General features: G+C 37.2%; 1 protein-coding gene across 2 annotated transcripts in view; it reads left to right on the top strand.

Moving 5' to 3' along the window:
- The window catches only part of DHX35 (DEAH-box helicase 35), a 31,161-nt gene that overhangs the window by 890 nt on the left and 16,851 nt on the right, over positions 1–13,420 (top strand). For both annotated transcript variants that reach the window (XM_063350325.1, XM_063350326.1), the window contains exons 2-12: positions 1,458–1,591; positions 1,967–2,059; positions 2,833–2,910; positions 5,213–5,317; positions 6,569–6,630; positions 7,234–7,303; positions 7,881–7,940; positions 9,954–10,066; positions 10,417–10,513; positions 11,601–11,759; positions 13,003–13,213. In XM_063350325.1, the coding sequence (XP_063206395.1) occupies positions 1,458–1,591; positions 1,967–2,059; positions 2,833–2,910; positions 5,213–5,317; positions 6,569–6,630; positions 7,234–7,303; positions 7,881–7,940; positions 9,954–10,066; positions 10,417–10,513; positions 11,601–11,759; positions 13,003–13,213 (1,182 nt within the window). The remainder of the gene's footprint in view (positions 1–1,457; positions 1,592–1,966; positions 2,060–2,832; positions 2,911–5,212; positions 5,318–6,568; positions 6,631–7,233; positions 7,304–7,880; positions 7,941–9,953; positions 10,067–10,416; positions 10,514–11,600; positions 11,760–13,002; positions 13,214–13,420) is intronic.

Genomic DNA, 13,420 nt, shown 5'->3' with positions numbered 1-13,420 from the left:
TGAGCTGAAATGTGAGACGGTCAGCTTAAACATGAGAAAAACCTTTTCTACTCTGGCTGTGATCGGGTTCTGGAACAAGCCATCAGGCATGTTGTGGCGTCTCCAACCCGACTGAACGAGGACCTGAGCAGCCCACTGTAAGTGACCCTGTGGTAGGCAAGATGTTGGACTAGAAGGTGTCCAGAAGTCTCTCCCAGCCTCCACTGTGCTGTGACTCTGTGATTTTTTCCCTCAGGAGTTGTGCAGTGGGTACCTTCCCATTCATTTATCCCAAAGGGGAGCTTGGTGGGTCTGAGTTTGGCAATTTTTTTTTTTAAATTGGTCACTGCATTGTGTTGTACTATGCTTTGCAAAGCTATTCCAGGGTCAAGATTAGTTTAGCAAACAGCTTCTTAATAATTTGAATATTATAGTAATGTGTGTGCCTATACAATATGTATGTATATAGCAATATGTTGACAGTAGTGTATTAAAAAAACAAACACAGAAAATGCTGTGAAAGAAAAGCAGTGGGTGATGAGAAGCAATATCTATTAGCTTCATTGATTTGTCAAGATCCAGATATTCAAGTTCTGGTTCTTAATATCCCCATCAGTCCTGGGGAGTGAATAGTTATTGGAATTGTTGCTAATCACTCTTAAAATTGGATCAATTTGCTGTAAAACTTGCTTGGCAGCTTTGAATAGGGACTAACTGTTTTTAAACTGTGGAAAAACTGGGAAAAGCCCAAACAAGCAAATCCTACAAAACAGGGGAATCGTTCTCTTTGCTCTCAGACTTTCCCAGTTGAATCTGCAGCTGGAAATGACATATTGTGTTATTGAGATGAGGTTTTGTTTCTAGTTCACTTGCATGATTCAGCGTTTTCAGTTGTCAATTGTTTTATGGTAACCTGCAGCAGAAATAAATCAAGTTTTAGCTATTGACATAAATTCAGATCTGAAGTGAGAGGCATATCTTATAAGCACGCAAGGTTGAATATTTGTACAGATTGATGTTAGTCCAGGGAAATTCTGTTACATGTCTGGCTGGCTGGCTTAAAATCCATGGAAATAATTCTGTGAAGGATATTGAAGATATATCTGAACTGTTGCACAGAAAAAGAAGGAAGTTCCTAAGATCTTGCTATATATTTTTCCTAAGTGCTTTTTTTCCTCCTTTATCTTATTTTAAAAATTCAAATACTTATTCGCATTAGTTGGGTGGGGTTTTTTTGTTTGTTTGTTTTGGTTTTGTTTTTTTTTTTTTAACCAGCAGGAGACATATATTTAATTTGAAAGAATTTCTGCATGTTTACTGTTAGTTAATATTTCGATTATTTTCATAGAAAAGTTAGTCTTTTGATATATGCTGCTACCCATGATTACTCCTTGTAAGGAACATATTTACTTTAGTTGTATTGTGATACACTAGGCAAAAGTGTATTCTTCTACTTAAAATTAACCTATGTCATCTAGGCACAGAAGGTCCTGGTGTCAGTGTCTCAGAGGAGAGACAGAGTCCCGCTGAGAGTAGTGGCATAACCGTCGTCTATAATCCTTATGCTTCCCTTTCTATTGAACAACAAAGACAAAAGCTGCCTGTTTTTAAGGTACAGAAGTCCTTTTTGTTGTATTAAATCTGTTGTGTGATGTCTGGCGCTTATGTCTTTTTTTGAAAGAGCAGTATAGAATCACTTTACGACATAAAATTATAATTTTATGGCCTTGTTCTCTTTATTCGTTGGAATTGATTGTCCTGTTTGACAACTGTTACTGACAGTTTTACAGGCTTTGTAGATTTATCTCATTTGTTATATGTTGTACATGTCACTTAAAGATTTTAAGGAATCATTAGCTTTTGGCAGTAAGATCTGTCTAAAGTGAATTTACTGTGTCTGTTAGATATGTAAATATTGTCATTTAAATTATTTTCCTATTTTTGTACACATCTGTTTTTGATACTTAAATGTTGTCTTCTCTTTCAGCTAAGAAATCACATACTTTATCTAGTGGAGAATTATCAAACTCTGGTGATTGTTGGGGAAACAGGTTGTGGGAAATCAACGCAGATTCCGCAAGTAAGTGTCTGTTTAACTTGGTAAAATGAGGGGATTTTACATGAAACATTAAACCAGCAGCACAGAACTGCACTGTGAGAATGGAATTCACCTATGCTCGTGTGTATGACCAAAAGGAGACAAATATAAGGTTTCATATTAGATAGCAGGAGCTGGTGTATCTGTATATAAAATCTTCTTCTGTTACAGGAAAAGACCATACACAACAAATGGGTTTATGCTGGTACAAATAGTAGTCACTGTGCTGTATTAGCTGTTTATTGCTCTATCAGAATCATGTTTAAAATTTTGTTGAGAATATGTTTTTAAGAAGGAAAAAAGGTATGCTTTTCATACAAGCTTTCCTCTTGGAAATTTTTAGAATATTGTATATTTTTGTGGTTTTGTAAAATTGTATCTTTTTTGACAGGAATGAAATAGGTCTGAGAATGTTTCAAAGTTAGTTCCTGATTTTAACTTAAATTGCAAACTAGTGAAGACTGTCATCTGCTTCAGTGTGAGAGCTGAATTTGTGCTGCTTAGCTTTGTTTCTTAAAGGGGTTATAAACTAAAGGAAAGAAGAGAAAAAAATGTAGTAGTTCACAAATGCTTGAGACTCAAAGAACTTCTCTTAGATGCTTTCTGAAATCTTACGTGCTTAGAAAGCAGGTATTGTACTATATTAGTTTTAATGGTGAGAATAATGCACAAAATCTCTAAGTAACTGAGAACTGACACCTTGCTGTAATCGCAGCATGACCAATTAATTTCTTATCCTCTGTATTTGTTTGCAGTACCTAGCAGAAGCTGGCTGGACAGCCGAAGGAAGAGTTGTTGGAGTGACACAGCCTCGTCGGGTTGCTGCTGTTTCAGTGAGTTTTTCTGTGTCCAATTTTTCCTGGTTTGTTGTCATTATAACCTCCAGTTTATTAGCAGGTTTTGCTGAATAGCGGGAATCACAACTGCATGAGCTCCTGAATGACGTTTCTGCTTATCTTCCTCAGAGAATTGCTGGTACTATATGCTGAATTCAACCTGATTAGTAGTTCTTGCCAAAGATTCCAAGTCCAGAAGTGCAGATGTAGAAGCTTTGAAATAAAATTGCATGGTATCAGCAGAGCCGAGTATGGAAATTAGGGCTGTGCAGGGTTGAGCTATGATTGACTTTGGACTGCAGCAGTGCTTGTGTGACCCTTAACGTCTTTCACAAAGCAAAAGTAGGGATGTAAATCTGTGTATAATAAAATAGCCAGTGGAAGAAAGTGGAGGTTGTGTACTTCTTTCTAGCAATTCACATCTATTTTTCTTGAATCTCTTTTTTCAGTGTGTTTTGGTTTTTTGTTTTGGTTTGGTTTTTTTTGTTGTTGTTGTTAATGTTGTTGTGTGTGGTTTTGTTTGTGTTTTCCCCTTGTAAGAGCATCAGGGAAAAGAAGAAACAATTTTGTTGTGAGAAATCTTTTCATATACGTAGTATGTCTAGGAGAGCATAACGTCAGCTAGATGTACTATGAGAGGAAGGAGGAGGGATGCTGAGGGCAAAAACTTGTACTCTCTGGTAACAGCCTGCACAGAAAGCATCTAGTGCTCCTTCTCTTCATAACTGCTGCCGAATGCTGACTTGGTGGGCTGAAGGTTCTGCTGCAGCATTCTTTTTGTACAGAAAACTGAGGTGCCATTTTGGAACCTTCATTTTGCCTGTTCTTTATAATGTATTAAACTGTACCTGCAACAAATAAGCCCCTGGTAAAAATGAAGTAGACGGAACAGCTGTACAACTTTCTGTTTCATCTCGTCCAGTATTCTTTGACCAGCTCTGACATGGTTAAGGGGACAGTTTCTAGCAGCAATTTGCATCTTGTGCTTTAGGCAGCCTGCCTGCAGTGTCCTCCCGTTTCTCCTTCATAGGACATCCAGCGGACAGTGCACAGTTCTACAGGAGATTGTGTGTATACTGCAATGATTTCTCATGACAAACTTACTTCTTTTTTCCCTTTCATGTCTTAACACATCATTTTTAAGCCTAAAATTAAAAGATTGTTCAAGTAGGGCTTAGTGTATAGATAAAGCAGAATTTTTCTTCGAGGATGTTGTTGCAAACTGCCTGGACTGTATGACAGTTGCAGGGAGATTAGAGATATAGTGGGTGATTTATTGCTTTGCCTTGAACTGAAAGTCATCTTTTATTTTAATAGGTGTGCTTATCTGCTTTCCTATCTAGAGTATGGGGGTTGTCAGAAGTAAAGATAGGTAGTTGCAGAGGCATAAGGCACAGTTTCGAAATTCCTGAACTTCTGGTTGCATTACCCTAAATGCTTGGGCTGAAAGTGATGGAGTGATAAAATTTCAAGTGAAATCAGGAATTCGCTGCCTGTTGGTGTGGTTTAGAATGTCACTCAAATGACTGAAAGTAGCTTACTCTTGAAATTCTACTGGGACTAATGTATGTATTGTGGGGTTTTATTGTATCTTTAGCTATTAAATTTCTTTGTAGGTTGCTGAAACCATGGCCTGATAATACCTAATATTCTGTAGAATAAGTCTGAATAACTCATGACTTTTAGCTAAAGGGGTTCTTGGCTTAAAACTGACCCAGGATACTACTGTTCCAAAAACTGTTGCTTCTTTAATTGTTCTGCTTGTTCTCTGTTTTATGCATAGAGGATTCTGTATTATGAAAAGTACAATAGCATCTTTATTTAAAAAACAAAACAAAACAACACAACAAACCTGAGTAAGTTCAGGGACAGATCAGTTTATCTGATAACTCTTTTCTGCATGCCATATACCTGCCTTCATTCCCTTTTTGCATGCCAACTGTGTTCTTAAATTTCTGGTACGCGGTCCTTCCCCAGCGTTGTGACTGGTTGAGTGCCTGCCTTTGTAGGTCTGTTAAGACTTCTTATCGCGGAAAGGTACCTCTGTAGCTTTCATGAGTAGAAGCTGTGTGAAACAAATATATTAAGTTACACTAAAACATTTTAAAAGTATTTACTTATATGTTCAGTTTGTGCTGTTATGTTGAACAGAATTTTGTGTTTGAACAAGAACAAATCATTCTTTTGGAAGCACTAGCTCTGTTCCTGTTTTGATGCTAATTCTCTGTGGGCAAAATAATGATACGATGACGAAGTGTGCTGTGAGCTGTCTCTTATTTACAAGAATCTCTTTTCTCAGGTTGCAGGCCGAGTTGCTGATGAAAGAGGTGCAGTGTTGGGTCATGAAGTTGGATATTGTATTCGGTTTGATGATTGCACGGATCCACAGGCTACCAGAATTAAGGTGAAATATGAACAGTAGATGGTTACTCTGAAAGGGTTAGCTGAAACTCTTCAAGTACTTTTGCAAAATTAATGAGAATCTTGTGCTGCCAGTGAAAAGAATAGATAGCATTTCAGTTTTCCGGGTGGGTACTCCAAAAGTGTGCTGTGGCTATGCAAACCTTAATAAGATGAGTACGTGTTCTATTCTGCTAGTCTGGCAGCCACCATTTTAAAACTAAAGGAAATTTTCAAGGTAGTTATGGACAGATATTGGTACCGTGCTGGTGTGACCTGATACGTCACTCTGTCATAGTGAAAAGCTGCAGTGAATCACAGCTAAAGTATCCTCACCATCCTAAAAATAGTTTTTGATAAAAAGCACAGATAAAACATAAGATGAGTAGGCTAACTGAGAGTAATTTGATGTGGATTAAATAGCAAGCTTTGCAGCTGTTCTTCAGTGATGTGAGCAATATTAATGTTGCTTGTGTTGTGTACAGAGGAGAGTTTGCTCTAGTTATGCTGGAATAGCAATGGTGATGAATGAGACAATTTACTCTTTCTTTTTTTTTTTTTTCTGAGGCTGGTAGCCCTTTTAAAGTGAAATAAATCGACATGTTTGTACATTAAATGCAGCTGAAATAATCTTTTTTTTTAAGTGGGATGCTGAATCATTTGTTGTAAACTTGAAGGTTTTTACTTTGCACGACAGGGATTGCCCAGTTCAAGGCCACAGTCCCAGGTCAAACAGCTGTTTAAAGGCTACATAAAGCTGTTGGGTTTCCACTGGTTAGTAGGAAGAAAGTATATAAATTAAAATGTCACGTTTTGTTGAAATGTTAAGGTTTGTATTCTGGTCAGAAGTGTGTGACAGATATTAAGTAGCCTACTTTGAGAGGGTCAAGTCTGGATTGACACATAGGATGTTACTGATAGAGCAAATTTAGCCATGTTACAGACAAGAGTGAAGAAACTTCTATCGCCATGTTCCAGTGCTGCCAATGTGTTCTTTTTTTTCAGTACAAAAATAACTAATTTTAAAAAATTCATTACTGATTAAAAAACAATCACTCTGCTTATCTCTGGCTTAGCACTCAGAAATACATACTTGGCTTCCATAGCTGAAAATCGATCAATTTAATAGATCATTAGAAAACTAAAGGCAAGGAAAAATTCAGGCAAAAACTTAGAAAATCATCGTGAAAAACACTTCAAGACTACCTGATAGGTTTTTGGGGTTTTTTATGTATTTCTTTACTTTCACTTTTAGTTTCTAACTGATGGTATGCTGGTGAGGGAGATGATGGCTGATCCTTTATTAACAAGATACAGGTAAGGAAATATGAAATTAATGCTTACTGAAGTGTAATTTGCATATTTATGGTTTGGGTTTTTTTAGACAGAGATCTGGTTGTTATAAATTAAATACCAAAAGATCCAAAAATTATTTTAGGAGATTGACTTCTTTATGTTGTAAAAAATGTTAGAAAATCAGATGATCATTGCAATCCCAAACCCATTAGGATTTGGTGCTGTGGTTTTGGAACAAAAGCTAAATAGGCCTCATGGAGTCTGAATCATTTCATCTACTAGTTTTAAATTTGCTTTCTCTTTTCTGATGCTAATCAAAGAAAAAAAAAAAATCAACAGCGAACGCAGTCTATTCTGGTATCCAGAAAACCTGTGCAGTACAGTAAAGACAGACCTTTTTTCTCCCACCCCTTTCCAAAAGCTATGTATGTACCACCTGGTGTTATCTACATTCTTCTCCCTACTTCATCGCTGCGCTTCTTTTTAACTTCCACAGTTTTTTAAGGGGATATAAACAGTCCAGCAGCAGATTTAAAATAATGATATTTCTAGAAGACAAGAAGACTCTGATTCTAGTGTCAATCAAACCATTTCTGAAATCTTCTCTTTCTGCTTTAATCACAGTGTCCTCATGCTGGATGAAGCCCATGAAAGGACTCTTTATACAGATATTGCCATTGGCTTGCTAAAAAAGGTTATTTATTTATTTTTAATGTTCTCTGTAGCTGTTTTCATTTTCCTCCCTGTGGTTAAACTTCTGATCCTGATTAGTGAACCTATTTGAGAGAGGGTGATTTGATTTCTCATTTATCCTCCAGCCTGTTGTACATCTCCAACTATTTACTTTAGTTATCTGACACTTGGGATTCTCCATTTCCTCCCCCGATGCTGAAATTTCTCCTTAGATGTTATAAGCAAAAAGGTAGTCTTATTCTGCTGATGATGATCATGTGAAGTGATCTGATGGAGGGTTGTTGTTGACTTTCAACCTACGATACCTCTGACTCCCACCAGAAATTAAGAGTAAGCTATAGTGATTACAGACTGAATGCCCTTAAAATGAATATATAAAATGCCAAACAGTCATCAGGTTGTTACGATGTTATGGGCTATTATGAGGTGATATGGGTGCCTCAGTTCATCAGCTGTCTTATAGTACTGAAGTATTTTTAAAGAGAAGTTACTGGTAATCTGGATGCTCTAAAACTTGGTTCTAGCCTTTTATATCAGAAAATGATTTTTACTCTGGATGTTCTTGGTCTCTGTCCTAGGTTCAAAAGAAGCGTGGGGATCTTCGACTGATTGTGGCTTCAGCCACCTTGGATGCAGAGGTAAAGCTCACAGATTTGGTTTGAAATGAAGTGACCTTAAGTGGCAGCTCTGCTTCTATTTATATACAGCTTATCCTCTCTGCTGCTTGCTTCTTATGAAGCAGTACTGCTCTTTGGTGAAAAAGAGAGGAAGGATTGCAGGAAAAGAATCTGCTGTAGTTAAATTGCTGTGTTTGGCTTTCATTTTGTATTAGAAAACTCTTTTGGAAGTGAATTTAAATATGAATCTGCTTTGCATATATTTATGCCTTTTTTCCCCTTGTTGGTAGTGTATAAAAAGATGTTCTCTTGGCTTCCTCTAGTCTAGTAAGAGACATTGGTTTAGCTCTGTTTTGCTGATAGCAATAATTTAAGACAGCCACAGACCAGTAAAAATAAGTGATAAATGAGTAGATTTCATTTCAGTGAGATCTTACTAGTTCCCTGATTGACTTGTGGCCTGTGGAAACTTATGTAACGTACTAAACACATCATTAATTTAATTTTGAGTAGGAACAGAAGAAATGCTGTCTTAGATCAGGGCAGTGTTTGATCCAGCCCGGTGGTCTGTCTGTAGCAGCAGCAGCAATAGGAGATGCTGTTTGGGGAGAGCATATGAGCCTGTCCACCTGCTGTGGCTCCATTCTCTTTGAGCTGTTGCAGCATCTGCAAAGGTTGTAATAGAGATATTAGACAGTACATTCCTGCTGTTTCCTTCTAGTATGTGTTTACGGACCTGCTGCTTGTTAATTTATCTCTGAATCTGCTTGGTGAAGCTGTAAGTCTCCAGGACATCATGTGAGAGCAATTTTCAGAAGTTTGCCACCTGCTATATAATGAAGTACTTTTATTTAATTTCTTTTAAACCTGCTAATTTCATCAAGGACCTCTAGAAGTGTGGGATTTGTTTGTTGTTTTGTTTTTTTTTTTTTAATCAAACAAACAAAACCAGTTTTACATTGACTTTATCTGTCATCTCTGATTCTGTAACTCAACCTTCTGCTCCCCAAGCAGAGCCCCAGCTTTTTCAGTCTCTCCTCAGAAGGCAGCAGCTCCATCTCCTTTATCATGTTTGTTGCTTTTCTCTGTACTTTTCCTAACTCCACTGTGTCCTTCGTGAGATGTGGTGGTGAGAGCTTGCACGTAGCACTGAAGATGTAGGTGTACTGAGATTTCCTTCGATGGCAAATATAATATGCCATAAATCTTGATAGTATGCTGTGCTTTGGTAGTACTTCCACTACTATGTATTCTGTACGTTACATTAGATAACATTACAATACTTTGCCTTTGCAAAATTTTAACTGCCAAAAATCAGATGTTTCAAATAGTTTATAGTTAATGTAAAAGTAAGTTAATAGGAGGAAAATGATTAGTATGACAATATAAACATTTGTTTAAATACAGAAAGTTTATGGTATCTCTATAATGGTTGTAAAAGTTGATATAGATTATTTGGGTTCTTAATGTTCATTCTTTTGCTATTATGTATTTAAAATATGTCATGGCACTAAATCTAAATTTATGAAGGTGTCTCGCAACACATAAATAACTTACATAAATCAGCCTAACTCTGCTTTTACAAAGTGGGGTTTTGGTGTTCAGTAAGAGCTGTAAAATTTACTTACTCATCCAAAAATGAATGACAGTATGGAAGCCCTACATGAAACTTTTAGGACCAATCATTTCTAAGTTATTCTTAGCTTTGAGTTTGCTACTGTTATAGATCCAATAAAAAGTTTATATATCTGCTTTTTCTAACTGTGTCAGCTGATCTAATTCATTTTATTACTTCTTTTCAATCTTTGCTTCTCAAAGTAACGAACATGCAAGACAGTGCATTTGTGCTAAATGCCTGAACTACAGACAGAATAGAAGGGAACAAAATCAAACTTTAAAAGTTTTAAATTGGAACTGCCAAATGTGTGAGGAAAACATCCAAGTTGTAGTAATTTAACTTCTTCATGTCTTTAGGTTTCTCCCTCAATTCTTTGAAGTGTCAAAGTGAAAGTCTTTGTTTTTATTTTATTGTAGAAATTCAAGGATTTCTTTAATCAGAACGATACTGGTGACCCCAGCAAAGATACCAGTGTGATCCTTACTGTCGAGGGCAGAACGTTTCCCGTGGACATCTTTTACATCCAGAGGTGTGTTCACGGTTGATCTCGTCGGTGGTGATTAGGAGAGTGTGCAACTGTGGTATCATTTTGTCTAAGTTGGAGCTTAGAAATTCCCAGACCAATGGTAAGGAGGTGTAGCATTCAATTTGGGAAACATTTGGATATTGCTTATAGCGGCAGACATGTTTTTAAGCTTACTGTAGCGTAAAGGAAACAAATTTATTGCTGAAGGCTGATTCGCAAGGATACATCATGAACTAAATGTGGTATGGCCAATAAATAGTGTCCAAAAGCTAGCTCTCTGTTTGTTCCTTATGGAAGTGAGGTGCCTATATCTATTTTGCTGCTAATATCTCTGCTGTTTTCTCTCCTCATAGTCCTGTTCCAGACTATATAAAATCAACTGTGGAAACTGCAATGAAAATTCACCAGATGGAGAATGATGGTGATATACTGGCATTTTTAACTGGCCAGGTATAGACATAAGCTTTTTTTTTTGCTTTACAGTGCTGTATTGAGGGTTTGCAAAGCTGCCTCAGTCTCATTCTTTCCTTAGCCATGTTTACTTTAATCTCATTAAAGATGACAAATATTTCTGCATTGATGGGAGCAGAAGTAGGCCAGTCTGAAAGACTTAGAAAATGTAATTATGGTCTGGATTTATCGAAGCTAGTGATGGATGATAGTTTTTCTCATTTAATGCTGTATGCTTTCGTCCTTGTTAACAAGTGGAACAGTATGTCGTTTTTTGGTGCTAGTCACACCTATGAAGTTGACAGTGAGTCATCATTAATAGTTAAGGCAAAAGGAATTTACATTTGTTAGGCTTAACATCTGAAGTCTTTGACAGAAAAACAAATTGCCATGAGATAAAAATTTACTACTCTCTTCTGCTCTATTTATGCCTGTCAGCTGACTTCGCAGCCGAGAAGAGTAAATGGGAGGTAGCTTGTAATTTTTCCAGTGAGGAGCTACCTTGAAGAGCTTCAATAACATATTGCATATTTTCAGAATAAATTCTTCATCCCCATTATTGATTTCACTTTGAAAGAGCTTATTGGGTATCTGACAAGGCAAAGTCTGAACGTTTTGTTGTCTGTGTTTTTTAAGAATGAGGTGCCACAGTTATCTCTGAGATTAAATGTGAAGTTGAGCAATAACTGTTAATACTGTTACTGTGTCATTCCCAATCAAGACCCACAGCATTCTACACAGTCAAAATAGATTGGCCTCCCATTTTGCTCTCACAAGTTGAGATACATGGGAAAATAAGCCTGCTTCCTCCTGAACTTTGTTCAGTCATTCCCTTGTGATTTTTCTCATGTATTTGTGACATTGTCTCAAATAACAATGAACATAAATATTTGCATATATATTTATTATGAATAACAATTTGTGTAAGAATATTACAGAGTTGAGGGAGCTAGTAAAAGGTCCTGGAGTTCGAACGACTAAAAATATATTGGGGTTATTTTGGTGCATTTTTTATATATAGGTGGCAGCTATGTGATATTGAAGTGGAACCTCTCTCATTCTGTCCCTTCTCTTGCTCTGTCTCTAGGAGGAGGTGGAGACTGTTGTTTCTATGCTTATAGAACAGGCTCGAGCCCTTTCTCGCACTGGAATGAAAAAGCACCTCCGTGTTCTTCCCATGTATGCTGGGCTGCCTTCTCCTGAGCAGATGAAAGTGTTTGAGAGAGTTTCTCACAGTGTCAGGAAGGTAAGGCAGTTGCGTACGTCTCAGTTTCTACCACCAATTTCTCAATTTCTACCACCCAGAAGGAGTTCACATCATGAGACTATTGCAGACGATTACCGAGGGAGACTTTCTGCATCTCCTAACACTGCCTGTCTGTTTTCAGACTGTGAACCAAGAACTTCCCTTTTCATCTTTGATCAGTCCTAGACATTTAGGTTCAAACCCTCTTGTCTTTCTCATCAGCTTCTCAATTTAAGAGTCTTTGTACAACCTTGTATTTGTTTGTGTCCAGTTGCAGTTTCTTATACTCTGAAGTCCTCTACTTTTACCTGGTTTCATTTCTTTTTGTGGTCTAAGTGCCTATGGCTGTTTTCTACCAGTAAAGAAAAAATTAGTGACAGAGTGGGTAGTGCTGTATTTTCACCTAAGAAATGAGTTAAAACTTGCTTTGTTTAATAGAAAAAAAAGCTTTGTTTTGACTTCTGCAAGTCTTGTTCAGATATTTAATGTCACAGAGCTACCTAATAGGTCATGATTAGTGCTTTCTGCTTAGGCAGAGCCTGTGTTGCAGCTGAGATAGATAAGCTGACAGAATTACACAGGGGTGACTTTTTATAATTCTTGTGTCTGCTGGAGTCTAGCAAGTAAAATTGTTCATCTGGTGTTGGAGAATGTTGAGTATAAATACTTCTTTTCTCTCCAGGATATGACATTAGTCAATTAACTTCCAAGATTTACTTTTTTAATTTCAGGTGAAATAAGGATGAAATTTCCCTCTGTCATCTGGGAACAATTATTTTTTAATATTTTAGGACATGTATATCTCTTCAGGAATACTGAACATGGAGTGCTTAATCAGCTCTGTTCCTCTGCTATCCTCTGCTCCATTCCAGTGTTACAAGTAACAGCTCAATATAACTGAGAAGCAGAAAGAAAATATTTTTAGTTCGCTACATGAAAACATTTGATTTACAGTCAGTTAATGTTTTTCTCGGCAAACACTGCCAAGTTCGTCTACTTTTATGAAGAGAGAATAAATTTGAATAAGAAAGTGATTGTGAAACTGTAAAAACTGGGCTTATTTCAAGCTGACAAGCTCTTTCTGCTGCATGTACTTTGTACTCTAGAGTGTGTTTACTGGAACTGTCACATCTGACGTCTCTCAAGTGGCATTTATTGGAGTCTTGGTGCACTGATGCTAGGGCTTGATAGTGTATTTGGGATTGGGGCGTTCACACCATCCTCTTTGTGCCTGTATCTGTAGGTGATAGTAGCCACCAACATTGCTGAGACCTCCATCACAATTCACGGCATTGCGTTCGTAATTGATTGTGGTTTTGTGAAGCTTCGGGCCTATAACCCCAAAACAGCCATCGAATGCCTTGTGGTGGTACCAGTATCTAAAGCTTCTGCTAATCAGAGGGCAGGGCGTGCAGGACGGAACCGCTCTGGAAAATGTTACAGACTCTATACAGGTCAGTAAGTTGATGTGTGAGGCAGGTGAACTTGCTGGTGTGACTTGCATTTTGTTTTATGGTGCTTTTAGTATTAGATAAAGAAGAACAAAACTGTATTTTTTTTCTCTCAGTGAGAGATAGAAATTTGCCTTCATTACTCCTCTGGCTGATTTAGAAATACACTGTTCATATGTGCTAAGTGTTGGACACTGGATGCTTTTATGA

The sequence above is a fragment of the Chroicocephalus ridibundus genome, chromosome 12 (assembly GCF_963924245.1).
Source record: "Chroicocephalus ridibundus chromosome 12, bChrRid1.1, whole genome shotgun sequence".
In the NCBI taxonomy this organism is placed as follows: domain Eukaryota; kingdom Metazoa; phylum Chordata; class Aves; order Charadriiformes; family Laridae; genus Chroicocephalus; species Chroicocephalus ridibundus.
This window is presented reverse-complemented; position numbering and strand designations above follow the sequence as displayed.